The sequence below is a fragment of the Cucurbita pepo genome, chromosome 15 (genome assembly GCF_057944985.1).
Source record: "Cucurbita pepo subsp. pepo isolate OVF chromosome 15, ASM5794498v1, whole genome shotgun sequence".
NCBI classification, from domain to species: domain Eukaryota; kingdom Viridiplantae; phylum Streptophyta; class Magnoliopsida; order Cucurbitales; family Cucurbitaceae; genus Cucurbita; species Cucurbita pepo.
The window spans coordinates 5,633,034-5,659,714 of record NC_141812.1 but is presented as its reverse complement, the minus strand read 5'-3'; the positions used below and the strand labels follow the sequence as shown (position 1 = coordinate 5,659,714).

General features: G+C 36.4%; 3 protein-coding genes and 2 non-coding genes across 5 annotated transcripts; 1 reads left to right on the top strand and 4 right to left on the bottom strand.

Annotated features, from left to right (window-relative positions):
- Positions 1-594: 594 nt before the first annotated feature.
- LOC111802697 (cytochrome c oxidase subunit 6b-3) lies at positions 595-1,716 on the bottom strand. Its single transcript, XM_023687158.2, has 4 exons — positions 1,468-1,716; positions 962-1,065; positions 800-881; positions 595-671 (listed from the first exon to the last, which is right to left on the bottom strand). Exons 1-4 carry the CDS (start codon positions 1,654-1,656, stop codon positions 618-620), a joined length of 429 nt encoding a protein of 142 aa, XP_023542926.2. The 5' UTR covers positions 1,657-1,716; the 3' UTR covers positions 595-617.
- A 9,742-nt stretch (positions 1,717-11,458) lies between these two features.
- On the bottom strand, positions 11,459-14,638 carry LOC111802240 (Intron maturase, type II family protein). Its single transcript, XM_023686538.2, has one exon. The coding sequence runs from the start codon at positions 14,320-14,322 to the stop codon at positions 12,145-12,147; it is 2,178 nt and encodes a 725-aa protein (XP_023542306.2). The 5' UTR covers positions 14,323-14,638; the 3' UTR covers positions 11,459-12,144.
- Positions 14,639-16,094: 1,456 nt separating this feature from the next.
- On the top strand, positions 16,095-21,500 carry LOC111802393 (ras-related protein RABH1b). Its single transcript, XM_023686739.2, has 6 exons — positions 16,095-16,357; positions 17,809-17,879; positions 19,417-19,505; positions 19,748-19,859; positions 20,601-20,691; positions 20,885-21,500. Exons 1-6 carry the CDS (start codon positions 16,241-16,243, stop codon positions 21,029-21,031), a joined length of 627 nt encoding a protein of 208 aa, XP_023542507.1. The 5' UTR covers positions 16,095-16,240; the 3' UTR covers positions 21,032-21,500.
- An 895-nt stretch (positions 21,501-22,395) lies between these two features.
- LOC111802771 (U2 spliceosomal RNA) lies at positions 22,396-22,591 on the bottom strand. Its single transcript, XR_002816307.2, has one exon. It is a non-coding gene; the product is annotated as a U2 spliceosomal RNA (small nuclear RNA).
- Positions 22,592-25,198: 2,607 nt separating this feature from the next.
- Positions 25,199-25,394, bottom strand: LOC111802770 (U2 spliceosomal RNA). The gene has a single exon (XR_002816306.2). It is a non-coding gene; the product is annotated as a U2 spliceosomal RNA (small nuclear RNA).
- Positions 25,395-26,681: the final 1,287 nt, after the last annotated feature.

Below are 26,681 nucleotides of genomic sequence, written 5' to 3'. Positions count from 1 at the left end.
CGTTACGCTAATACGACGTGTAATTTCGATATTTATGTTCACCATGAAATCATGCGAGCCTTTTTTTTTTTTTTTTTTTTTTGTGGCATCCATTGTCACATTAACGTTTTCTACCCGACCAAATTTGACACCTCAACGTGTTGTGCCTGACCAAATATGATACGTTAACGTGTTGTGCTTGACCAAATCAGGCCCATAGATATGTATACGAATCCACCTAGTAAATTCATTTGTGTGTAAATCTTACCCGATTTTAATTATAGACCGTGCACAATATTTTCGACACATCCGTAGACAAATGGCACGAAGATAAATAGTAAAACGAGTGTGAAAAATGTATGGCATTAATAAAGAAATGTTTCATGCACGTCTGAGAGAGATTATTAGATACCCAATTTTAAACCTGCAAATCCCGCACGACGTGCTACTAACTCAGCAATAGAACATGCGTGCTTATCGAGCTATATTTCTTACTCTAAACTACTTAGAAACCTAAGTTGGAAAAGAAGTACGGACATAAATTGAGAATAAAACTTCGTACTATTCATTCTTTATTCAAAGACAACCTTAACAACCTTATATCGGACCAGGGAAGTTCAAAGACAACCTTAACAACCTTATATCGGACCAGGGAAGATGCCAAGCTCCCTTTGCTCGTTCCATTTCTCAATCTACAACAACAAAAACTAAATGAGCAAAATTGAAAATTCAAATCTTAATAGATAGATAATAATATATTGTTGAACACAATTTTTAAAAATGTAAATAAGTTAGTAGAAACATAAATAATTTGAGTTACCCATTCAACGGGGCATAGAGAACGGTAATATTTGGCGAACTTGTGGCATTCAGGCGCGTGTTCCCCCTTCTTCCGTACGCAGCTGAAGAATTGAACTAAAATAAATTAAACGTCCTACAAGGTTATGAATTAATAATGAAGTATATGGTAATTATAATTTACCTATGGTATTCCAAATAGCGTGTATAACAGTGCCGTGTTTGGTTGGTGAAAGGAAACCGCATGTCATTTGGTGCTGTCTCTACTCCCTCTTCCACCACCACCACCTACTACACCCTCATTATACAATATTACTTACTTTAAAAATAATAATATATTTAAATTAAAAAATATATATATATGAAGTACCTTCATTAATTATAAAAATTTTTAAAAATACTATTTTAAATTTTATTTTGTTTTTTTTAAAATATTAAATAAATAATTTATAATAAAAAAATACTATCTCCATTAATATGAGACATTTTGGAGAAGACCAAAACAAAGCGAAAGCTTACGTTCAAAATGTGATCATGCGTTTATAATCAATTAATACTATCTTCATTGGTATGAGACATTTTGGGAAAACTAAAGTAAAACTACGAGAACTTGTGTTGAAAGTGAAGTTTCATCTAATAAAAAATACTAAAATATTTGAACATTAATTTTCTTTTAAAAAAATTTCTGACCTTACTGTCTTCGTCTTTGCCACCGCGGCGGCGATCGCCGTTACCGTCGAGGTTGGTCTGAGCGGAGGAAGCGGAGGAGGAAGAAGGCGGCGGAGGCTTCGAAACGGTGCCGTATTCGTGAACGGGCCTTGGGGCTTGCTCGCCGCGAGCCACCTTGCTGATGTCTCTGGGTCGCTGAGGCGCCGACATTATTACTGTTGTTATTGCTTCGCCTTTTTTTTTCGATTTTTTATTTATTTATTTAATTTATAATGGGATCGGCGTTGAGCTCTTAAGGAGACGGCGTCGGTATGTTTTTGGTGCTTTTCGGTGAGAATGGCGGCGGAGGAGCCATGCATGTTGCAACGTGCGAGGCACGTGTCCTACTTCTCAAGGCCCATTTGTCGGCCCATAATTTTTACTTTTATTTTCTTTTACCTCCTAATTTTAAATATTATAATTTTAATTGGGTTTAAATCTTTTTATTATTATTATTATTAAAATTAAAAAATAGATAGAAAATAATTAAAATTTCTTTGGGATTTTATCTTTTATTTTTTTAAAAAAATTATTATTAACAAATTAAATAGAAAGAATAGAATATAACTCTAATGATTCTTCTCGGATCAATCTAGTACGATGGATCAAGGAGGTCAACCAGAAGAAATGCAAGACGATAGAGGAGTTCTCTTTGCCGTGTAAGATCCTCAAACCTATCACGACCACCATTCGCAACCTATTTTCGTTTGCTCAATCAGATTTTGGCTAAGTAATCTGTCTATCCATTAAGTCGACACAAAATTGTAAGAAAAAATCTATTGCAATTTTCAAAGTACATAAGTAATTATGAAACCTTGTTATAGGTTGATCAATCACGAGCGCATGTGCTCATGAGCCCAAGCATGTCAGGCCCATCAAAGCCGAGCATTTGCACAAAAAAAAAAAAGAAAAAAAAACTCGATTGACCACGAGACTGAGTTAGTGTCCAAATCAACTATTCCATAAGAAAATTTGATCGTAAGCAATCACAAAGTAAAGTAGATCCTAACATTTCAACCACTGATACCATGACCTACTATAGGTACCCAACAACAGTGCCAAATAGGACGAGTATAAGTATAGGACGAGACATCACATTGAGCTCGATATTAACTTAAGCATCAAAGCATGTGAGATAAAACATCATACCAATATAAGGTCTATATTTTACAGATAATCTCGATCGTTTAAAGTCGATGCATAACCACCCGTGCTGCCGAAGAAGAAACAAGCAAAAGGTGTGCATCCCCTTCTTTGATTTTTAGTTTTGGAGGGTGCCTATATGTTTAGGCCTTAGATTATGATTAATTAAGGGTACTTCCAATAATATTTTATATTTTTCGTTGACTTTAGGACCTCTATTTTTATAATTTTGGAAAATAATATACACCTTTTACAATTATATTAATATATATATATAAACCATATCTTATAATTATAATATATGAATATAAAAAGGCATATCTTAGCAAAGCTATTAATAATTTAGAAACAGATTATTGTATTTTCAATGTACGTATGAATTTCTAAACTTTATAAATGTTTGATTAATCACTTGATCTTTTTTTAATTATTTATCCAATAAGTCTATTAAAATTAAAAAAAAATGAATTAATATAATATAAATATAAATTTGAATTCATAGTATGCTAATAGATTTTAATTGAAAGTTTATTGACCTAATCGACATAAATCTAAAAATTTATAGAATTAAAGGTAAATTTACAAAGGGTAAAATTGTAAATTAACACTTGAGTCTGTAAATAAAATCTAAGGTTTAAAGGTGTAAAGGGCACCTCAGTCAAGAGGTGGCTCACTTTGCCAAAGTGCTCGTTTCAAATGCATGTCCATTTGGATTAACCTAATTAGAATCGGTTCAAATTCTTTTGATCTTGTTCAAAAGAAAGATTTAGAATTTAGGTTTAGTTCTCCTGTAAATACATTATTATTATGACTCGGATAGGTTCTAATAATAATAAAATATTTGCAATATTTGTCATTTTGAATTTAGACATTAAAATATATATGACAATCGATAAGTCGCGTTAGTCTAAAAAAATATCTAAATTAGTTTAAATTAATCTTAAAAATAGTACATGATTTTTACCAACAAAAATAATCTTAATTCCTTCTATAGTTTTGAAAACATATATTTACATAATATATATGACAATTATTATTATTATTATTTTAATGTGGACAAAAGAAAATTTACTTTAAAATATTACATTAAATTTTTTTTTGGAAATATAATGACTAAATTTAAGTATATATATATATAGGACGATATTGTAATATTAAATTTTGAATTTTTAGAAATTATGTTAAAAGTTATATTATATTTTTGCTTATAAAATATTATTAGATTTATTCGATTTGCACGCTTCTTTAATAGAAATTATATTGAAATTTTTTTAAAATACAAAAGGTAACAATCTTAAATTTTCTATTTTCTATCGTCAATATTGAAAATGGAAATACTTCATTTAAATTACATAAAACTCAAATTTCATCTTAAAATATAGCTATGAACTTGCGTGTTTGAAAACATCTTTAAAACGACACAACAATAAACTAAATGAAATAAATAAACATTTAAATTAAAAACAATGTATTTCAGTCTAAGTCTAAGAGAATAGATTCGACTACCTTATGTATGTGTCATGGTCTTAAGTGCGATGTCGTCAGCAGGATGCCTTGCCTTTATTTGAAATAGAAGTAGCACGTAGCTGGAGTATTTTAAGAAATACTTAATAAGTCAACCCAATATTGAGGTTAAATGCAAACGCGTACAATTTTATGAATGAAAACTATCATAACAATTATTTTCCTATGGCAGCCATCCTAATAGGTAACTTGAATGTGTAATTAATTTCCCTCCACACAGTCCACATGTGCGAGTATGGACTCACTAGTCGGTTTGCACATCTCCTAGACCCCTTTCTGGTTAGGCGAGTATTTATGGGAGCTATTGATGCCGGACACCCGTTTGGAGTAGCGATTGTCACGACAGCATTATGATAACATAATGATCGTTCTCCCGCCTCGTAGCGTACGCATCCGTACTATCGTGAAGGATAAGGGGTATCCCCCAGTGTATGAGCACACAATAATGCACGGGCCACAACATTTTTCCATTTTCGTTATCATTTCATACAACCCCGCAAACTTCCTTCGTATCATATCATATTATTTCTCATATCGTTTATCATATCATTTATCATATTTTGCATGCGTATGTCAAGATTGTATTTCATGCTAGCTCGTCCTTTTGCATGTCAACCTATATCATATCCTAACTTTTATATGTTTTCAGACATAACAATCCACATCATGCACATTATATCATATTATATCATATCATATTATATCATATTGTAAACCATAACAATCACATAATATATTTCAGACATGCCTTCAACCTAGATGAAGAAAAAAATTCATTTCACAACGATGAAAATTAAAATAAGAGACGAAAGAATACGGGGACAGATCTAAACCGATCTAAACGTGTGTGATGACTATCTGAAACTAAATAAATATAAAAGAAATAAAGTCATCATATTTATACATAAATTGCTTCTCTATCTCAACGTGGTGCCCATTAAAACCCCAAAACAAAGCAGCAAAGAAGCTTCAATTATAAACCCGTAAGCTTTCAATTCAAACCCGTACTTCCAAAATGAAAAGTCCTATTTCAAACCCCATTTTATTGCTTCTTCTTTCACTTCCAAAACACTCATTGTATATTTATTTTGACAGAGATTTTAGGAAAGATACGATATTTTGAGAAGAAAAAGATTTAGATTTGTTAGGTCTAGATTGCGTAGGCTCTAGTAAATACCCCTCCACCCTACCTAGGTTATTCATCCAAGAAATCCAAAAATAATAAAAAGCAAAAGTATTCTACAGAGTGTCTTGTATTCTCTACTCGATTGGTGTTAATAAAGAGTGCGAGTGTTTCCCACAATGAGTTGTGTTCAACAATTGGTATCAGAGCGAGGTTAGTGTAGGTTATCTGATCTCTTGAAATTCTAAGTATGCTCTGTGGTTGCAGCTCTGTCTGATCTTCCACATTAGAAACGATTTTTTGAGATTAGTAGTGAGTGAGTTTCTTTTGTGTCGTGAGTAGTCTGTGATTCTATAAGTCTTGTCGAAAGAGCTTGTTTGGTATTACTAAGGTATGGCCAACACGATGGGTGATTTCCAAATCGTTGGAGGAATCAAGAAACTCAACAACAACAACTACAACACGTGGGCAACATGCATGATGTCCTATTTACAAGGACTGGATCTTTGGGAGATCGTTGGCGGATGTGAAACTATGCCGCCAGAGGAGGATTCTAACGGCGCCTTGTGCAAATGGAGAATCAAAGCAAGCAAAACAATGTTTGCCTTGAAGACCACAATCGGAGAAGAGATGTTAGAACATATTTGGGATGACAAGAGACCGAAAGAAGCATGAGACACGTTCATGATGTTCTCAAAGAAGAACGATACAAGGCTACAACTTCTAGAGAATGAGTTGTTGTCAATTTCACAACGTGACATGACGATTGCTCAGTACTTCCACAAGGTCAAGTCGATCTGTCGGGAGATTACTGAACAAGACCCGAAGTCCGCCATTATAGAATCTCGAAGGAAGAAGATTATAATCCACGGATTGCGACCAGAATATCGAAGCTTCATTACTGCTGTACAAGGATGGCTCAACCATCACTTGTAGAGTTCGAAAATTTGTTAGCCAGCCAAGAAGCCATGGCTAAACAAATGGGAGACATCACATTTAAGGGTGAAGAAGAAGCACTCTACACAAGTGAAAGTCGGAGCAATAATAGGCCGTCTACCAAACGTGGATACAATGGTGACAAAAGAAGAAGCCACCAAGGAACTTCACAACCCGAGAGAGCTCAGAAGAACGACAACAAGAGTTTCCAAGGAAATCCCATAGAAGAAGATGAGTTAGCACTCATGGCGACAATGGAAGACCATATCAATTATGAGAATGACTAGATTGTTGATTCTGGATGTTCAAACCACATGACTGGCGATCAGAGAAAATTGCAAGACAAGAAAGAGTACAAAGGAAGTCGTATGGTACGCACATCAAATAACACACAGTTATCAATTGCTCAAATTGGCAATACGACAATCATGCCTGGCAATAAGTCTGATACAGTGTCGCTACATAATGTTTATCATGTACCGGGTATAAAGAAGAACTTGTTGTCAGTGTCACAACTAACAACATCAGGAAGCTACGTCTTGTTTGGGCCAGAAGATGTAAAAGTTTATCAAGATGTTAAGATAATAGGAAAGCCGACAATAGAAGGACGAAGGGAGTCTGTCTACATCCTATCTGCTGAGTCTGCCTATGTTGACAAGACCCGAAAGAATGAGACGACAGATCTATGTCATGCAAGATTGGAACATATTAGCTACCATAAGTTGAAGCTGATTATGGAGAAATCCATGCTCAAAGGTCTACCTCAACTTGAAGTCAAAACAGACGTTGTCTGCGCTGGATGCCAATATGGTAAAGCTCATCAATTACCATACAAAGAGTCAAGTTTCAAAGCAAAGAAACCATTAGAGTTAATTCACTCTGATTTGTTCGGCCCAGTCAAACAAGCATCGATCAGCGGAATGCGGTATATGGTGACGTTTATTGACGACTACTCAAGATATGTGTGGATTTTCTTTATGAAAGAAAAGTTTGACACGTTCGCAAAGTTTCAAGAATTCAAGATGGTGGTCGAAGGAGAAGTAGGAGTGAAGATTCGTTGCCTACGTTCAGACAATGGTGGAGAATACACATCAGATGAGTTCGATCAATATTTACACGAGTGTGGGATACGACGTCAGTTTACATGTGCCAACACGCCACAACAAAATGGTGTAGCAGAAAGAAAAAATCGACACCTTGCAAAAATCTGTCGAAGCATGTTACACGGAAATAATGTTCCAGGAAGATTTTGGGCTGAAGCTATGCGAACTGCTGCCCATGTGATCAACAAGCTTCCTCAACCAAAGCTAGGATTCATCTCACCATTTGAGATACTATGGGATATGAAACCTACAGTTAGTTACTTCCGAGTATTTGGTTGTGTTTGCAATGTATTTGTGCCTGACCATCTACGTAGCAAGTTTGACAAGAAAGCAGTCAAGTGTGTATTTGTTGGATACGAAAATCAAAGAAAAGGATGGAGGTACTGTGATCCAACAAGTGGAAAATACTATACATCAAGAGATGTAGTTTTCGATGAAGCATCTTCATGGTGGTCCTCAGAGAAGAAAGTCTTACCAGATTCAAACATCGAAGAAATTCTACAATAGAAGATGGGGGAGCAAACTACACAAATTCAATCAAATGTTGATGCACCTGAAAATCCAAGTGACATTGATAGACAAGCAAGAGGTGACTCAATCAAGCAAATCTGATAAAAATGAAACGACACATCAACAACTTAGGCGATCAAATAGAATCCGAAGGCCAAATCCTAAGTATGCAAATGCAGCTATTATAGAAGATAGAGTTTACGAACCAGAGACATATGAAGAAGCATCACAAAACTCAGTTTGGCAGAAAGCGTGGAGGAAGAAATTATATCCTGGAGTAGAATCAAACTTGGGAACTAGTGCCAAGACTAGGAGATGTCAAACCCATCTCTTGCAAGTGGGTCTACAAAATAAAACGTCGACCGGATGGATCAATCGAGAGATACAAGGCTCGACTCGTGGCTTGAGGATTTTCTCAACAATATGGACTAGACTATGATGAAACATTCAGTCCAGTGGCAAAGATTACTACCGTACGAGTCCTGTTAGCACTCACAGCAAGTAAAGATTGGAAACTGTGGCAAATGGATGTGAAGAATGCCTTCTTGCACGGAGAGTTAGACAGGGAGAGTTAGACAGGGAGATTTATATGAACCAACCAAAGGGATTTGAGAGTCCAGCTAATCCTAATTATGTATGCAAGATTAGAAAAGCTCTTTATGGACTGAAGCAAGCACCGAGAGCTTGGTATGGTAAGATTGCTAAATTTCTTACCCAAAGTGGTTATTCAGTTGCGCATGCAGACTCAAGCTTATTCATCAAAGAAAGAGAAGGAAATTTGACAATTGTGTTGGTCTACGTGGACGATTTGATTATCACCGGGGACGACGAAAGAGAAATTTATCAAACAAGAGAAAATTTATCAGTACGCCTACAAATGAAAGAGCTAGGAGAGCTTAAACACTTCTTAGGCCTAGAAGTTGATCGCACAGATGAAGGATTGTTTCTCTGCCAACAAAAGTATACAAGAGATATGCTTCAGAAGTTCAACATGTTAGAGTGCAAGCAAGTTTCAACACCAATGGAGACAAATGCCAAGATTTGTGCACATGAAGGCAAAGAGTTGAACGATGAAACAACATACCGACAACTAGTAGGTAGTCTTATCTACCTAACTTTAACTCGACCTGATATCTCTTATGTAGTTGGGGTTATGAGTCGATACATACAAAGTCCAAAGAAGCCTCATCTGGATGCAGCTCGACGGATCTTGAGATATGTTAAAGGTACAATCGACTATGGTCTTTTGTACAAAAGAAGCAAAGACTGCAAGCTAGTTGGATACTGTGATGCTGACCATGCAGGAGACCATGATACTCGGAGGTCAACCACTGGGTATGTGTTCAAGTTTGGTTCAGGAACAATTTCTTGGTGTAGCAAGGGACAACCAACAGTATCATTATCAACTACAGAAGCAGAGTATAGAGCAGCGGCTGGAGCAATTCAAGAAAGTACATGGCTGAAACTCTTGATGGAAGATTTGCACCAGAACATTGACTATCCAATATCACTTCTTTGCGACAACCAATCTGCGATTTGCCTAGCAGAAAATCCGGTGTTTCATGCTAGAACAAAGCATGTGGAGGTGCACTACCATTTCATTAGAGAGAAGGTCCTAAAGGAAGAAATCGAGATGCAGCAGATCAAGACAGATGACCAAGTGGCAGACTTATTTACAAAAGGGCTGAATACTAGCAAACATGAGAGTTTTCGCTGTCAGCTCAACATGGTGCAGCGAACGAGGACTAGTGCTTAGGGGGAGTGTTGAAATATCATCACTAGCCCAATAGAGTCAATCACTAGCCCAATAGAGTCAAGCCCAATACTAGTATGAGCTCATTGTATATTTATTTTAGTAGAGATTTTAGGAAAGATACGATATTTTGACGAAAAAAATTTAGATTTGTTAGGTCTAGATTGCGTAGGCTCTAGTATAAATACCCCTCCACCCTACCTAGGTTATTCATCCAAGAAATCCAAAAACAATAAAAAGCAAAAGTATTCTACATGTCTTGTATTCTCTTCCCAATTGGTGTTAATAAAGAGTGCGAGTGTTTCCCATAGTGAGTTGTGTTCAACCGCCTTCGGTTTGGACATTATCCAACGCTCCTGCAAATCAGCTGCAAAAACAGACCCATACGTCGATTACAAACTCGGCGTCCAAACCCACAGAGCCAATCCCAATTCCAAAGCCGCAACGTTCAAGGAATTGGTTCTGATTTCGATAACCCAATCGAAGGCCAATGCCACAGAGATTGGGTCTGAGATTTCAGAGCTTCTGAAAGGCAGTGAGAAATGGGGGAAGGGGAAGTATTCGTTGGGGTGTTTGAAGGACTGTTTGGAGCTTTATACAGAGGCTGTTCCCGGGTTGGAATTGGCTTTGGGAGCTGTGAAAATGGGGGATAATGAAACGGCGAATATCAAGGTGAGTGCGGCCATGGATGCAGCATTGAGCTGTGAAGATGGGTATAAGGAGAAAGATGGGGAGGTTTCTCCTTTGACGGAAATTAATTGTGGGTTCTTTCAGTTGAATGCTATTTCTCTTGCTTTTATCAATATGGCTCAATGATTCTATGGATGGCTTCATGGAGGACAAGGAAGAGAAATTTCCTGTGTTTTGAGGGGGTTTCTAGCAAATTATGGTATTTTGTTTTGTTGGAGTGTTGAAGTTTTTAGTGGTATCTTCTTCCTTATTTGGAGCAATAAATATTTGACATAAAAAAAAAAAAAAAGAATTTTAAAAAAGGTTAGAGCCATTCGATAACCCGGTAATTTTCTGTTTTTGTGGACTAATGGTTATCCTTAGAAGCTTGCTTTCCTTAAATATTCAGGGATTCCAACCTATACCAAAATGTCGAAGACGTGTGGCCTCAACAGGGAACTAGCCTGCTAGATTAAAGTAGTTAGCTTGGGAAGTCGAGATGAGACCAAGGGCAAGGGCTTGCCTCCCAAAAGAAGTCTAGCTTGAGACCAAGAAAAGCGAGCTCGAGATAGAGCCGAAGATGGAGAAGAAAGATGGAAAGCTTAATCTGCTCCGAGCCCTAAAAAAAATGGAGAGTTTGTTTTTTTCCTAGATCTTTTCCTCATATCTAATGCAGCGAAATTTCAGAAGGAATCAGAGAATTATTCATTATGGTAATGTCCTATAATTTTGATAAGGCCCCCTTTAACTACATGTGTAGCTAGTGTGAGAGTATGAGATTCTTATTTCAATGAACAATACCCCTTGTTTTCAATGAACTCCTCCCCTGCCAACCACCCACACTGCAGCCACTATAGATCTCTATCTCAGAACATGTTTAGGGTTTAAGACCGCTCGATTACGTATTAATTGATTGGTCTGAGGTTATCAATAAAAAAAAAAAAAAAATTGTCTAAGGCACTTCGTTTTCGTTTCTTTTTATCCAAGTTTCTTCTCTTTTTATCTAACTCATTACCTTTTCTCTTTGTGAGTTTCGAGAATATCCCCACATTTATAGGTCCAAGATCCACATCTATAAACAGAAAGGTTCGAATGATCAAATCTACACTCAGTTGTTAAAATCAATAGGTCTTTCAAATCATTCATTTGAAAAAACTGAAATCTTCTAATTGGATGATCATGATACTTCCCAAAAATTGAAATTCATATTAATGGAAGAACAATATCACCATTTTTGTTCAATAAGATACAAAGTGAATGATTGACTCATTCCATACAAGCGATAATGCAGGAAATCCTTTGATTACACGGATTCCTGTTCGAATCACAAAACCAAACAGATGCAACCTTTTTTATTTTCTCCCTCTTTTTTTTTTTTTTTGGTGGGATTGGAAGGATCAGCTTCAAACTAAGCAAATAAATGAAGGAAAAAAATCTGAGAATTATTTGAGGAAGGCGTACCTGAAACAACCGGACAATCATTTGCCTCTACTTTCGAACAGAAAAGATTACTGCAACTAGAATCTCTGTAGGATTTTCAATTGGAAAAATGAATGGCCAGTGCACATATACATCAGATGATAAAATTAGCTTCATAAAATCCCAAGCACAAAGTTGATCCATGTCAAAATTGGGCTGACTGCCCCTTGCCACATAGGATAGGAAGCAGGAGAATATATAGGCCATATCTGATACAATGGCATAGTTTCTGACTCAGATCAGCAACAGGGTTGTTGTCTCCATTGAGGTAAGGCTCCAAAACACAGCAGTGCAAGTCGTTGAGGATTTGAAATTGTACACAACGTCTTGCAGCCCCCAACCATCACATTTGAAGGATCAGAGTCTAATGCAGCTGGCTGGAAAGGATGAAGAGCATAATTTATCCAAACAAAAGAACCTTATACTTCAGCCGCTTGAAATGATTCATCATGCTCTTCCAATTCTTTGGCTTTAGAACCGAGACTGTCCAGGTTCGAGCCCAATATTCGATGATCAATAGTGTTCATCAGGGACGTCTGATCCATAGTTGCATTCCTCTTGTAATTCCATACAAGCATTGAAATGTAATCCTGGGGTGAGACAAGACCCTGTTCCCTAATGCATCTACGGTGCTCCTCGAGCGTTTTAGGATCTTCGAGCATTATAAACTCAAGTAGAGCCTTTTCATGATCAGGTCTCCAATTATTTGGTAACGGGGTGTAATCGGTCTCAGGGACAAGAGACATCCGGGTGAACTTAAGGCCATCGATCGACTCAGCAAGGCCCATCCTCAGAAGATTGTGGTACTCGGGCGATTGCCCTTTTTTCTCTTTCAATGGGCGGCTGAGATTCCGAGCCCCAATCTTGTAAACTTTCGCTCGTGAACGGAGTTTGTATTTCGCAGCATAAAGCTTTGCAAGCGAACCTCTAAGGATGTAAGAGCAAAAGTTCACCACTTTCCTCCTATTGTCTGCATATCTGTACCACTCAACAATGGTTAACAAAAACTTGTTCATTTGTGAATTTGTGTGAGCTTGTGTGGCATGAAACATTCTAAAACAAGGCTGTGGATCAGGATCCCTATCACCCTTTAGAAAGTTCAGCTTCCTGAATTGCTTAATGCATTGTTTCAGGCTTGCCGTGACCGAAAGGAGAGTACCAACACCTTTCTCGCTAATGATCTTACCACCAGTAGCAGTATACCGAAGTGTTGGATACACGACTCTTCGACAAAGCACGTGATCTAGAAACATGATACCCTTGGTAATGTGTTCAATGGGAAGGCACTCATTGTCAAGCTTGAGCATATACTTCTGATCACAAAACTCAATCAATTGCTTTCTTAACGTTGCCGCATCAGCCCTAGGTCCTCGAATACCAATCAGAATATGACCTCCGTACCGAACGTAGTCCATCTTCCGAGTCTTGTCCGGACCACTTGTCGGTACAAATTCTGGCCAAGATGTATTTCCTTGATCTGCTTCTCCTTCAGGGCTATTCCATATGACATCACTCTTAGATGGAGAATAGAAGTCCTTGATCCTTCCCTCCATCCAGTGGTCCAATTCATCTAAACATATATTGGCCAGAAGAGGACTAAGTATCCCACAGTGTCCCCATGAAGGATTCTTCACCGCCTCTTCAGGAGCGAAACCAAAAAATGTCTCCAACCAATATGGATCAGGCTTCGGCTCATCGTCAGCTAATACTCTCTTCTTCTGATACTTCCTTTTCTTCTTCTTCTTCTTTTCCCCTTCATCGATCTTGCTCGTTATAACCGGTGTAACCAAAGCAGCTTTAACTAAATCAATCACCTTTTTATCTCTTATATCTCTCATCAAAGCATTTATCACCATCCCTACCTTCATGCCATCTAAAATTGTACTTAAATCACCTTTCACATACCATAAATAACCAGCAAAATGCCTCCTAATTACGCGCAGCACTGTATGTGCATTCCTCCCAGGCCTAAATGCATAAGACTTCGGCGAAAACCGAGCTTCGTAAATTGGTTCCAGAATCATAAACAGAACCTCTTGGACAATTTTATCTTGAAATGCAGCAGGCTGCGTTGTTGTCAAGATAGCCTTTATCTTCCTCTTCGACAACGATTCATAATCCGTCTTATCTTTTGGAGATTTTATGAAGAACTCCAATCTTGCTCCCCATTTGAACTTACTATCCAGAACTGCATTTCTAAGCGCCAGTAAATCTTCCAGTGCTGACCTTTGTATTGCATTTCGAGGCATGTAGGCGCCCATCTCATCCGCACAAACTTTCTGGTACGCCAAAACCCACAACTCAAACCTCCGAAGATACGTGGACAAATTGGAAATGATCCTATCCGGTTCCCGAAAATTCTCAATCCACATCTGGGAACAAACAGAGACTCCATCTTCCTTCATCAAGGTGGACGGATCATCAGGATCAGGCGTACGACGGTGCGCCGGAACAAATGAAAACACCCTACACACTGAAAATCCATGGAAACTAGGGTTCAGAAGATTCAGCTTGGAGAACAGAAAACCATTGCTAGTTCCGACAACTCTGGAACTCAAAAAAATCCGACGGGCAAATATGGAAACGCCCCGATGCATCTAGTGTAGAACGCTACGCTCGATCTTTTATATCATATCTCGGGAAGAATTTCACGAATCATCAATCCAAGAACTCGTATGAATCGATAAAGCATGGAAATTAACACAAACCCTAACTGAAGCAGTTCAAAGAAAGTGATTGAAATGCAACAAAAGTTTATTCAAGCCTGCGCTAACCGTGTCAAACCCTGTGGCGGCGGCGGCGGCTTCGACTGGAGAATGGTACCGTAGCGACGAAGAACCAAAATAACACGGCGAAGGAAAAACCCTTTTGCTTAAACCCTTCTGGTTGAAGTCGCCGTTTGTAATTTTGTATTTTGCAGCAATACCCTTCAACTCCGCTCTATTTATTATATTGCAATTTACAATTTTTGGTTTATTATTTATTGTTTATAATTAATTAATTATTAATTTTTCCATACTTTGTGAACTTATAAATTAAAGTATGAAAAAAAAAAAAAAAAAAACCAAATCGGTTGTTTTTATAATGATATTAATTAAAATTTTAATTTTTATAAGTGAATTAATTTATACTTATTTATTATAATTTTTAATGGTTACATTATAGAAAAACATGCTCGGTCAATATATGCAAATAACCATATAGTTTATCAATAAAAATCAAGGGACCTTAGTGGTCGATCACTCGAAATATACTGCGTGTAATCTAATTACTTATAATGGTTTTCAGAAACCGCTTTTCACTAACTATTGGTGGTTGGTTACTCGATACATATAATGTATAACATTTACCATGAAAATAATTTTTAGTTGAATATAAATAATAATAATAATAAAAGAAATATTCAAACCGGGTCATAAATCTTGCTTTGGATATGTTTAATTTTTATTTTATTTAAATGTATTTATTATGAATTTCGAGTAAAGCATTAACTTCACTAAGTTAAGAAAATTAGGGGTGTTACACCTCATATGACAATTAGTAGCTGATTACTTGAAACAAACGGCGTGTAACCCTTACCCCACTTATTACATTAAAAAATTATAACATACACATATGTGGTCCCAAAACATTTATTTATCATGATTATTAGGCATCAAAACAAATAACAAACATTCGTACAATAACATACACATCCAACCGTATTTCACCGAAAAAAACAGTTTTGTTTCAATAAGAATGTCCCTTCCCATATATTGGCCTAAGTGTCACTGTGATGTCCCATATTGGTTGGGGAGGAGAACAAACCACCATATATAAGGGTGTGGAAACCTTCACCTAGGAGATGCGTTTTAAAGGCTTGAGGGAAAGCCCAAAGAGAACAATATCTTGCTAGTGGTGGATTTGGATCGTTACAGTCACGGTCCTACATTTTTTACTGCACGGCGTTATGATTTTCTTATTGAAACAAAACTGTTTTTTTTTTTCGTATTGGACCACTTATACACATTTGTTTGGCTGTGACACTGTGCACGAACAATTCTAACTGTCATACATTCGTCACCTGCGTAACCTAATACAGAAGGGTTAAAGTTTTTGTCGATAGAAGAGTTATAGAGAACCGACAGTAGAGACAAAAATGGTATGAAACTCATAACTCGAGCGAAAATGTCGGGTTTGAAAATTACATGACTAAAATATTACGAAATTTACATTTTATGAACAAAAAAGTGTGTTGGTGAAGGACGAAAATGTAAATTTCAGCTTATTAGAAAAATCATGGAATAAAAAATTGGGAGTGAGAAGGACCCGACCCGACCCGACCCGACCCGTTTATTCACAATTGAGATCCTTAACGAGCAGTGGGAAACTGAAAGCAGAGTCCAGATCAAAGAAAGAAAGAAGGAACTGGGCCAAAAGGGAGAGTTTCCATTGCAGCTGACCTCGACCGAAATCTCCATCTCCATTCTGTAATTCTTCCTCTGTCGGAAAGGTAAACCAGAGATCTCTCCGGAAATGGCACCGACGTCGGCTCTGGCGAAGTATAAGCTGGTCTTTCTCGGAGACCAGTCTGTTGGGAAAACCAGCATCATTACACGCTTCATGTACGACAAATTCGATAATACATATCAGGTAATTCCCTGCTGAATCCTTAATTGTTTAGATCCTTCTTTGTATCACACGTTGCGGCCGGATCGGTTCGGATACTGTTGATCAATGCCTGATCCTGTTGTTTCATCTTTAATTTTGATTCCTCTTGTTTCCATCTGCAGTTTTCTTTGATTATATGCGGTTTTCTTTTCTGTTGTGTCTCGTTGTGTCATTGAGGAGGCCGAGAATTCCGTGTTTATGGTTTCAGATCTTTTGGTTTTTTCTTCATAGGCGATCAGCATTTTCCTTCCACACTCTGTGTTTATTTCAATATATTAGTTCTTAGTCGAGAGTTCAGTAATCAAGCAGTGTCTTTAAGTCTATGATTCTGACCTTGCTGCTTCCGGGTGAATGATGTTCAGAATTTAGCGCTGTTGGCTGTCAACACCATTAGTCTTTAGTACTAGTTTATTGGGTACGCCTTGCAGAATTGGATCGAAATGAGGAGAAGGGCGGGTTTTCGTTGATGCCTTTCTTTCAGCTAATTTGAATCTAGACCATTATTCTGGAATCATGATCTGACTTCCTGCTAACTTTTGTGGACTGAAAAGCTTTTTGGTCTTTACTTCCCATATTTTAATTTGTTGGATTATTTCAAGAATAGTTGGCTGACTTCGTACAAAAAAAAAACCAATGTTACATGTCCTCGCATGCCTAGTATTTTGTCCATACCTCATGGAGTTGGGTGAGCATTGCCAATAATCCAACTGCTAACTTGATAGAGCAATTGTGTGTTCGTTCCACGTCGTTTACGTTAGAAATGCTTTGGTTGTCTGACACATTGACCAAGATTTATAATCATTCTCATGTTCAATTTGGTAATTTTAATTACACCAAAATTTTACACAATATGATTCATGAAACCAGATGTGTCTTCGGTTATTGTAACTGCATTGACAGCACGACATGACAAGTCCTGTATGGTTTTTGACTATTGGGACATTTTTGTCACTGCTTCTATGGGGAACAGGATATAGAGAGGAAGCCGATTAGGAGTGATTAATGTTCAGTGGACAGGTGGATTGTGCTACTGATCAGTTTTCAAGTTGATAAGAACTAAGAAAATGCTAGATTCATCATGTTGTTGGGTTATCTCAGCAATAATTTTCTTGAATATTCTTTTGATGGTGTTCTTTTCAATGCATCAATTTGAGGTTTTTACATTAAGCCTTTCGGGATTATGTTCTTTGTTTAGTCTTGACCAAGTGGAAATGTATCATAATTACATCTAGATCAAAAGGGTGCATTATCTTCCATCTCGTGTATTTCCTTTTTGATAATGAATGGTAGATATATAGTTCCATCTCTCTCTCTCTCTCTCTTTTCTTATTTTTTTATCTTTTGTTGGATACAAAAGTTCTTTCTAAATTTCAGTTTCAAATTTATACCACACATTCACTTCTTGCAATATATAATTATGTGCCATTGTTCAGGCTACAATTGGCATTGATTTTCTCTCAAAAACCATGTATCTGGAAGATCGTACCGTTCGACTGCAGTTGTGGTAAGATAAATTACAAATTTATGGTTGTTCATATATAGATGACTGCTTCTATTGGTTTTACTTATTCACATTACTCTTCTAATTTAATCACATTTTGGTGTTGTATATAAATCATGTGATTTATTTGCTTGAGTCCATGGTATAAATGATATATTTCAACCACGGAAACAAGCAAACAACCCAGTATTGCTATTCCTCCTAGATTTAAACTATTCTCCTTTGAAACTTGAAAATAAATTTAAAGGTGTAGTCCTTGGGGGAGGAAATCCAAAAAGTCTGCATTTGGAATTCCTTTTTGGAGGAAAATTCTAAAAAATGATTGAACTGGTTTGCTGCTTCAGTCTGTAGAGGTGGGGGTGCTCATTTGCAGCAATTAATTCTTTCATAGTATTCCCAATAAAGTTGTTAGAAATTTGAAGATATATATTAAAAAGTTCTTTTGGGAGGATCAAATGGAAAGTGTTATTGGATGAAATGTGGCCTCTCACCTTCTGCAGAATCAATGTTAATATTGGGAAAAAACCAAACATAAAATTAATTCTCTTCTTTAAATATGGTTGTGGAGGGTTTCATAGGGAGGGAGCCCAATTTTTTTATGGGATGGAATTAATGAAAGTAATATTTGCTTCTCTGTAAAGCTCACTAATTGTTTTTATTCTTCAGATATAAAAGTTCTTGGTCTCACATCACGTCATTTATGTATATAGACAAGATTGAAAATATGAAATGTACAAAAGTAGAGGAGCAAAGCCTCAACAACCCTGGCTAAGGAAGTTATGAAAAAAAAAGTCTTCCAATTGGCACAAAGAGAAGAAAACACATGTTAAAAGTAAAAGGTTTGTACAAATATGAATAGGGCAATGCCCCAAAAATAATTTGATCCCATGAAACGAAAACAACCTTTAGAAGGATTCTATTATCTCTTTCCAACTATGAATTCTAAATAAAAGCTCCAATAGAACTCATCTCCAACAAAAACTATTGTCAGAAATGGGTAGTCATTTTATAGTTTAGTGGCTTCTTTTGGGCCTCTCGCGCTAATCTTCAGAACTACCGTGCTATCTTTCTGAACATGGCCAATTGGAGATCCTTATTTTTTCTTTTAACTCCTAGGCCTGTTCCTTTTGTGCCTGCCACTCGAGGATGAAAGGAGATACAGAAAAAGCTGCACGAAGTTAATAAGAAAACTGCAGAATAAAAAAACTTCAGACAACTAGAAGGAACTAATTAGTTTCTATAGATAATATCATCTAGAAACTAAGTAACAAGCAATGTTTAATTTAATGTATCTTTGCCATCTGTATATTTTCCATCAAATAAAAAAAAAAAAAAATGTTACAGGTGCGCTAATCAAATTTTTCCTTTGTTTTTGATAGACACATCTTATAAATTAATGTATCAATTTTGACTTCTTTTCACGTATATTTATGATACTTCTCATTCTATTTAATTGGATTAACTAACTTTCATATTTGTCTTTTCCAGAAGAATGGGTTTTGCTGTACATTTATAAATTGTATGTTGCTTTGTTTCTCAGGGACACTGCTGGACAGGAAAGATTCAGAAGTCTAATACCAAGCTATATCAGGGACTCATCTGTCGCTGTCATTGTTTTTGATGTTGCAAGTATGGAATCTGAAATTTTCTATTGAATGAGAATAATTAAGTAAACCAATTGAAAATGTGTATTCTTCGGTGTTGTGATAAAATATCTTGTATACTCTTGGGGTGGATCTGGGATCTAATATCCAAAGCCTTTTTGGTCCTTAATCTCATATAGTTACTCGATTACATGCTGTGGAGTTAATTCTGTGCCATGATGTGGTCAAGGGATTATTTTGAACTGTTTTTATCCTGTTGTTACTTAGGCCGGCAAACTTTCGTAAACACTTCAAAATGGATTGAGGAGGTGCGCACTGAGAGGGGCAGTGATGTCATTATAGTGCTTGTTGGGAACAAAACGGACCTTGTGGAGAAGAGGTAATGGTTAACCGTGGATTTTTATTTCGTTTGCATGTTCTATCTTTTTATCTGTTTCAATTCTGAATAATATATGCAAACCTGAATTGGAGTTCTAAGAAAAATATTAATGATATTGAAGTGATATAGAGAGCTTGCAAATCTTTTTGGCTTTTAAAATACCCTAAGCATAGGCCAATTGGTTTCTAACAGTCAGATGTTCAAATCCTCATCTTCATATTGTTCAAACCAAACACTCCTTATGAGCCTACTCAGCAACCAATCTGTAATTAGTTATGTCGGAAGTAAGGGGATGTCTAGAACTTGAAGGTTTGTTCTTGCCTCCATATTGTTCAAACGGTCAGATGTGCAAAAAATAGTTTGTTGTTACTACTCATTGTGCTATCCGATTTATGAATATAGCTTTCAAAATAAATTGAGCTCTAAGTTTCATCTAGTTTGATCTTTCTCTAAAAAAATCATTTAGTTAAATATTGAACTTGGACGACGATTAAAGTTAATATAGTATATCAGTAGTTTGGGCAATATTGTTTTAAGGCATATCATTATCAGATAATCTTACGTTTTATTATATGTAATGTGTGGAAAAAGAGTAGAACATGATGTTGTGATCTACCACTGTTCTTGCTCCTATATTTTCTAAGGGAAAAAGGTTTCAATTTAATATTGCGTTTTTTCACATTACTTAGAAGTCTTGTTTGGCATGTTGTTTCACCATTTTCCCATATGCTGCATTGGTAGGCAAGTCTCCATAGAGGAAGGAGAAGCCAAAGCTCGTGAACTAAATGTCATGTTTATCGAAACAAGTGCTAAAGCTGGATTCAATATCAAGGTAAACCATTCATACTCTGATAGCCTGATATTTGTACTGTACCTCCAGATTGAATATATACCAATCATCTGCTATATACTCTAGGGAACTTGACGAAGATGTTTTAGGATTACTCCATTCTTTGACAAAAATTATGTTAAAATCTTCGTACACGTTTATGGTATTCTAACGGCCATCCCTATAATTTGTGCAGGCACTGTTCCGAAAAATCGCTGCAGCTTTGCCGGGAATGGAAACTCTCTCATCAGCAAAACAAGAAGACATGGTTGATGTTAACCTGAAGTCCTCAGGCAGTGGTGCTGCACAATCCCAGCAGCAGTCGGGTGGATGTGCCTGCTAATGATGCCCGATACGAATCGTTGACGGAATCACTCTTTCTTGCTTTTTGCTTTCAACGCCTCAACCTTCTAGAACTGTGAGCATATTCAGGTACAAGATTGGTTATATCTAATATGAATGCCTTGCTTGAGCAGAGACTAAATTGGTAAAATGAAATTGGTGGCAAGAGTAGACGATTGTTATTTTATGGAGTAATTTGATGTATTGGTGGAGTCATTATTTGGGTCTTGGGATTTGTAAAAAAAAAAAATAGAAGTTTTTGTGTCGGACTCGATTACAAAATGGAAATTTATCTAGAAATTCTGCAAATTTCACCTGTTCTTGCAATGGATTGTTGTGTTGGTTCATAATAAGATCTGGCTGGCAGGAAAAAGGTGAGTGGTTTTCGTTCTTTGAGCTTTTGGTGTATAAAAAAATTGAAAGAATTCAATTACAACGAGATCTTTTGTATGGTTTCTTATTACCCTCTATTCCAATGTTCATTTCTTTCCTATCCTATCTCCCTATTCATAAAGATAGAGTTCGTGTCCGAATTTAATTTATTTTTTTTCACAAGTGAAAACAATGGATTATTGTTTATTATAAATACAAGTGAAAACAATGGATTATTGTTTATTATAATTTATAATAAATTGTATTTTAGTGAAGAATTAAGTTACTCAACAAAGAAGAATTTGGGCTCAGAAATTCTTGCCTATAAATGATTTAGATTTTTTGTTCCCATACATTTTTCCTTTTTTCTTCCCAGATTACACTGTATTAATGTAAAAGGGTTTTATTGAATATTGAAACTTTAATCTTAGATATGGGCATTCATTATATATAAGATTAGGATTATGTTTAGGGTTCTTGGAAAGAGATCCTTTTCAATTATCAATTCACTAATGCTGAGCTGGTATGTCATTCACATTAAAAAAAGAAAAGAAAAATTGATTCTTTTTTAATCATCGATAACTAAAAAGAGTAAGTAATTGGAGGAGAAGATTGATGATTGAGGGGTTAATTTTAGGATAATAAAATTATAAAAATAAATCCTAAATAACGTTTTTTATTTTTATTTTTATTTTTTTTTGGAAGAAAACCCATTAGAAAAACAACTAACAAATAATAAAAATATAGATCCTAATTCAAGACAATTATTTTTGTTTTTGGGAAATGTCCGTTAAAAATCAATTAACACTTAAATATTTTTTCCACATTATGGGAATTACTTAACTTTGAAATAAATTAAAAAAGGCAGACCTCTCAACATTTATGTCAAAAAAAATGTATCAGAAACACCTGGAAAAAGTAAAATTATTAAACTAAATATTTTAGTACTTTTCGAAACAATTGAAAAAACAAACCATTATTAAACTGGGCTTGGAGGGATGCGCCAGGCCCATGCAGTAGTGCAACGCAAGGGCGACGCTCGAAGGCCCAGATAGCAAGCTACCTTGGTGGGCCTTCACCCATAAGAAATTAATTTAATATCATGTGGGCCGATAGCCCACGTATCAGATATTAAACTGATAAGAACAGATACTACACTTGATCTTAGCCAAAAGGCCGAGAAAGGTATGAATTGTTGAGACATCTTCGGCCTCTTTTATAGAAGCGTAAGGTGCTGCCTTCCAAGTCATTTCCGATGTGGGATAGCTAAAGGAAATTTTACACCTCATTCCGAGTGCTTTAAATTATATAATATAATATGTAAAGAGGTATCAATTATATTAAATATTAATTTGAATATTTTAATTCTTTTAATTCTTTCTTTCAATTAAATTCAATCTTTATTATCTTTATTATGAGTTAGTACCTAAGCGTTGGTAAATTTTAATAATACAAAATTAGTTTTTATTCTCATTCTAATCTAAACTTAGAATTGCCCTACTGTAAAACTCAAAATTATATCTTAAATATTATTGGTTCTTTAATAAATAATTAATTTATGATCAACAATAAACTAAGTTATTCTCGAACTTAAGTTCTAAAATTAACACTCAAATGAACTCTACTTTCCCGATAACTAAATTCTAATTCTATTGGTGAAATTATATTCACACCTCCTAATTTGAACAAGTGCTCAAAATAGTAGGCTTGTTGAAACCGAAAAAATGTCATTCTCACTCATGCAAATTGTAACGACCCTAATTTTCTAGGAAGATAGGGCCGCTACCATATGCATGATATAATCTGGGCCTTATATGTTATGAACTTATATGTTTGCATAAGAGTCTTAAAATAAAATGCTCAATGTAAAATAAAATAAAACCAAAGAAAAGACTAAAAAACTATGCCCTAGATAGACTTAAGATCTACAAAATAAAATATAACTACCCTGATACAGGTTTCATGGCTTTAACGAGATGCCGTCGTCAGCCATACGGAGTGTCTTGCTTTTATCTGAAATATAAGAGTAGCACAAGACTTAGTATTTTAAGAAATATTCAGTAACTGACCCCACTATTGAAATCTGGGAATGCAAACGCATGCAACATGAATGAGACTATAATTTAGAACCGTATTCTCTTAGACGACTTTTCAGTCCGGACAAATTGGATGCATATTTATTTTTCTATACACGATCCACACATGCAAGTATGGGCCCACCAAGCAGGCTCACACACCCCTTCTAAAGCCTGCTGGTTGAGCTAGCATCTCTGGTGTTGTTGCTGGACACTCAGAAGGAATAGCGACTGTCGTCGAATCATGACAAACATGGTAATTATTTTTTTCATAACGTACACGTCCGTACTCATCATAAAGGGTAAGTATCTCGATGCACATGAACATACATTTACGTATGAGGTTCCAACATTTTCAATTGTAAATAAATCAAGCAAGAGAACCCTCATTCATTTCTCACCTATTATACACGGTAATATGCATACGTAAAATCATACAAAATCATTTCATTCATAGTGTAGCTTTTAAAATATATCTTAGGGATTGTGCATCATAAATCTCCTTATCTCAAAGCATTTCATAGCATGTCTTGATATATCATGGTCCAACATAGTCCTATCACAGTGTATTGTGACATTTCATAGCATATCATAATTTATCGTGGATAACATGACATATGTTTATATTCTAATCTCACTTGGTATATATTCACATATCATATAATAAAACATATCATATCATCAAAATATATCGAGCACATCACACATATGACACTGTAGGTCCAGTGGACACGTGTCACCATACATAAAACAATTATTCTTCGAACCAATCCCATAGTAGAGCCATTTACTTGGTTGACCTTTGTCATCTAATTGCCAAATTGGCTTAACTTTGTCCCTCAAAGTTCATTTCAACTTATGCACATGCGTTTAACCCTATTATAAATATTCACCTAGTTCCTTCCCTAATTCCAGTTCTAAACTTAATTTAACTGAAAGAGAGAAAATGCTATTATACTAACTTTATATCCTTTCAATAAGGTCAAAATCAGCTTCAAGAGAGTAAAAAAGGTGGGCGATACTAAATTTCTAGACCCTAACAATTTAAGCCGTTTTCCAGTCGCTGCTGCAATTGTAGAGTCGAGCCGTGAAGTGAGCTGACGGAGACACGAATCACACACGTGCAATGAGGCTAGAGACGCGCATGGGTTCCTGACCAAGTCGGGTCGTGTCCCTCAGGCACGTGGATCGAGCGTGATTGTGGGTCGTGGGTTGCACGGTAACTGTGGGTCGTGGGTTGCGTTTACAGGCTGAGCGTGTCTGGTGGGCTGCAGGTGGGTACGCCCGAATCTGGATCGGAGGAGGGTCTGCGGAGCCTTTCTTCTTCGCCCGATTGTTCCATTCGTTTTCGACCGTCGTTTAGGTTAGGTAAAGACCGTTTTCGCTACCAGAGAAATTGAAACCACTTGAATGACAAAAAAATGCAACAAATTGAGATCCTCTACTTCTTTTCACCCAAAAACTCCACTCTCCGTCCTCCAACAATCTCAACGCCCAGAAGGAAACGAATCGACTTACCTTACTAACCTTGTGCTTCTCCTTCGCTTGCACCACCAATATTTTTCACAGAGCGCCCACTTTGAACTCACACAAGTAAATAAAATATTAATCTAAAAAACAGAATTAAGCCTTACATTAACTTCCCATCTATCTCACAGTATAAAAATCAAAATTCTTGAGGAAGATTTTGTACAAGTACTATAATTATTGAACTGGGCTTGGAGGGGTGCGCCAGGCCCATGCAGTAGTGCAACGCAAGGGCGACGCTCGAAGGCCCAGATAGCAAGCTACCTTTGTGGGCCTTCTCCCATAAGAAATTAATTTAATATCATGTGGGCCGATGGCCCACGTATCAGATATTAAACTGATAAGAACAGATACTACACTTGATCTTAGCCAAAAGGCCGAGAAAGGTATGAATCGTTATGACATTTCGGGCGTCTTTTATAGTAGCGTATGGGGCAGCCTTTCACGTCATTTCCGATGTGGGATAGCTAAATCTCTCCAATCAGAAGTGACTTTGCTTTGCGATGGAAATGTTACACCTCGCAGTACTAATTCCTAGGGTACACGCGTATCCTATGAAGGATACGCGTGAGAGCAATGCTGAGCTTTGCTTTATATAAAGAGAATAGAGCTTCTTCACCTTGCTGTAGAATAGACCACGAATCGTCCTCAGAGGTCTTCTCCAGGAGGGGAGGACGGTAGAGTGTTCATAACTTTCATTTCATCCATGTTCATTTTTTCCAACATGAGCTAAATCTTTTTGTCAGGTTTGGTATGAGGCCACTATGTTGTAACTACACCTATTTTATATTTGCTGAAAGCTTCTATGAAATTTCTTTGTATCCTTCTACTCGAAGGTGTTGGTTGAAATTCGGTTTATGTGTCTGGTAAATGGATACAAAGTAATAGCACCTTTAGACAATAAACGAGTTGAAATGTGTAAGTATTCAAGGAAAACAAGAGTGATCATAGATTTGTTAGGTTATTTTAGGAGTAATCCAACCACTTGCAAGTTAAATGGGGATGGAGCTTAATGAACAAGGGTAGCATAGTAGAATTCTAAGTATCCTCCTTAATAGAGCGAAGACCCTCCCAGAAGACCCTCCCAGAATAGAGCGAGAAATCCTTGTTTAAACGGGCCTAGCATGAAGATTATATTCTCTGTCTTCCATGCGAAGATGGGGACTGGGAATACTTCTTCATACCCACCCTACCCTATGAACATCTCTAAATTACGGAGACTGAGATACTTTCCAATCTCATGTTTTCCAATGTTTTCCAATGTAACATTTGCTTTGCTTTGCGATGGAAATCTCTCCAATCAGTGTTTTCCAATGTTTTAATGTATTCTGAAATTTTAAATTTTTCCGCTAATAAAGATGAGCATGCTTAGATTTTTATTCTGCATTAGAGATGAGCATGAGACGTTAGTGGCGACTCTAGATATGTGGAAATTTAGGGTCGTTAAAATGTCCCTCCCAAAAGTTGTGTTCATTTTTCCGACATTTTACGAGGATGTTTGTATTCTAGGCGAGGACTTAAAGGGTGTTCATCATGATTTTTTCATTTCATAAGCACAAATGAACTAATGGCAAATCGAAAGTGAGAAAGAGGTCATTAAAACAACCAATCAAATGATTTTGCACCATGTGTCATTCTTCATTGGGATTCTCGTGGACTAGATTCTGACCTAGTTTA

Bases quoted from the DNA above. Each gene is read 5' to 3' on its own strand.
- LOC111802697 (XM_023687158.2), bottom strand. From the start codon at position 1,656: ATGTCGGCGCCTCAGCGACCCAGAGACATCAGCAAGGTGGCTCGCGGC. The intron at 1,066-1,467 runs GTCAGAAATTTT...AGGGTGTAGTAG, and splicing joins GCAAAGACGAAGACAGTAAG to GTGGTGGTGGTGGAAGAGGG. The intron at 672-799 runs GTAACTCAAATT...TTGTTGTTGTAG, and splicing joins CTCTATGCCCCGTTGAATGG to ATTGAGAAATGGAACGAGCA.
- LOC111802240 (XM_023686538.2), bottom strand. From the start codon at position 14,322: ATGCATCGGGGCGTTTCCATATTTGCCCGTCGGATTTTTTTGAGTTCC.
- LOC111802393 (XM_023686739.2), top strand. From the start codon at position 16,241: ATGGCACCGACGTCGGCTCTGGCGAAGTATAAGCTGGTCTTTCTCGGA. The intron at 16,358-17,808 runs GTAATTCCCTGC...GCCATTGTTCAG, and splicing joins AATTCGATAATACATATCAG to GCTACAATTGGCATTGATTT. The intron at 20,692-20,884 runs GTAAACCATTCA...TAATTTGTGCAG, and splicing joins AAGCTGGATTCAATATCAAG to GCACTGTTCCGAAAAATCGC.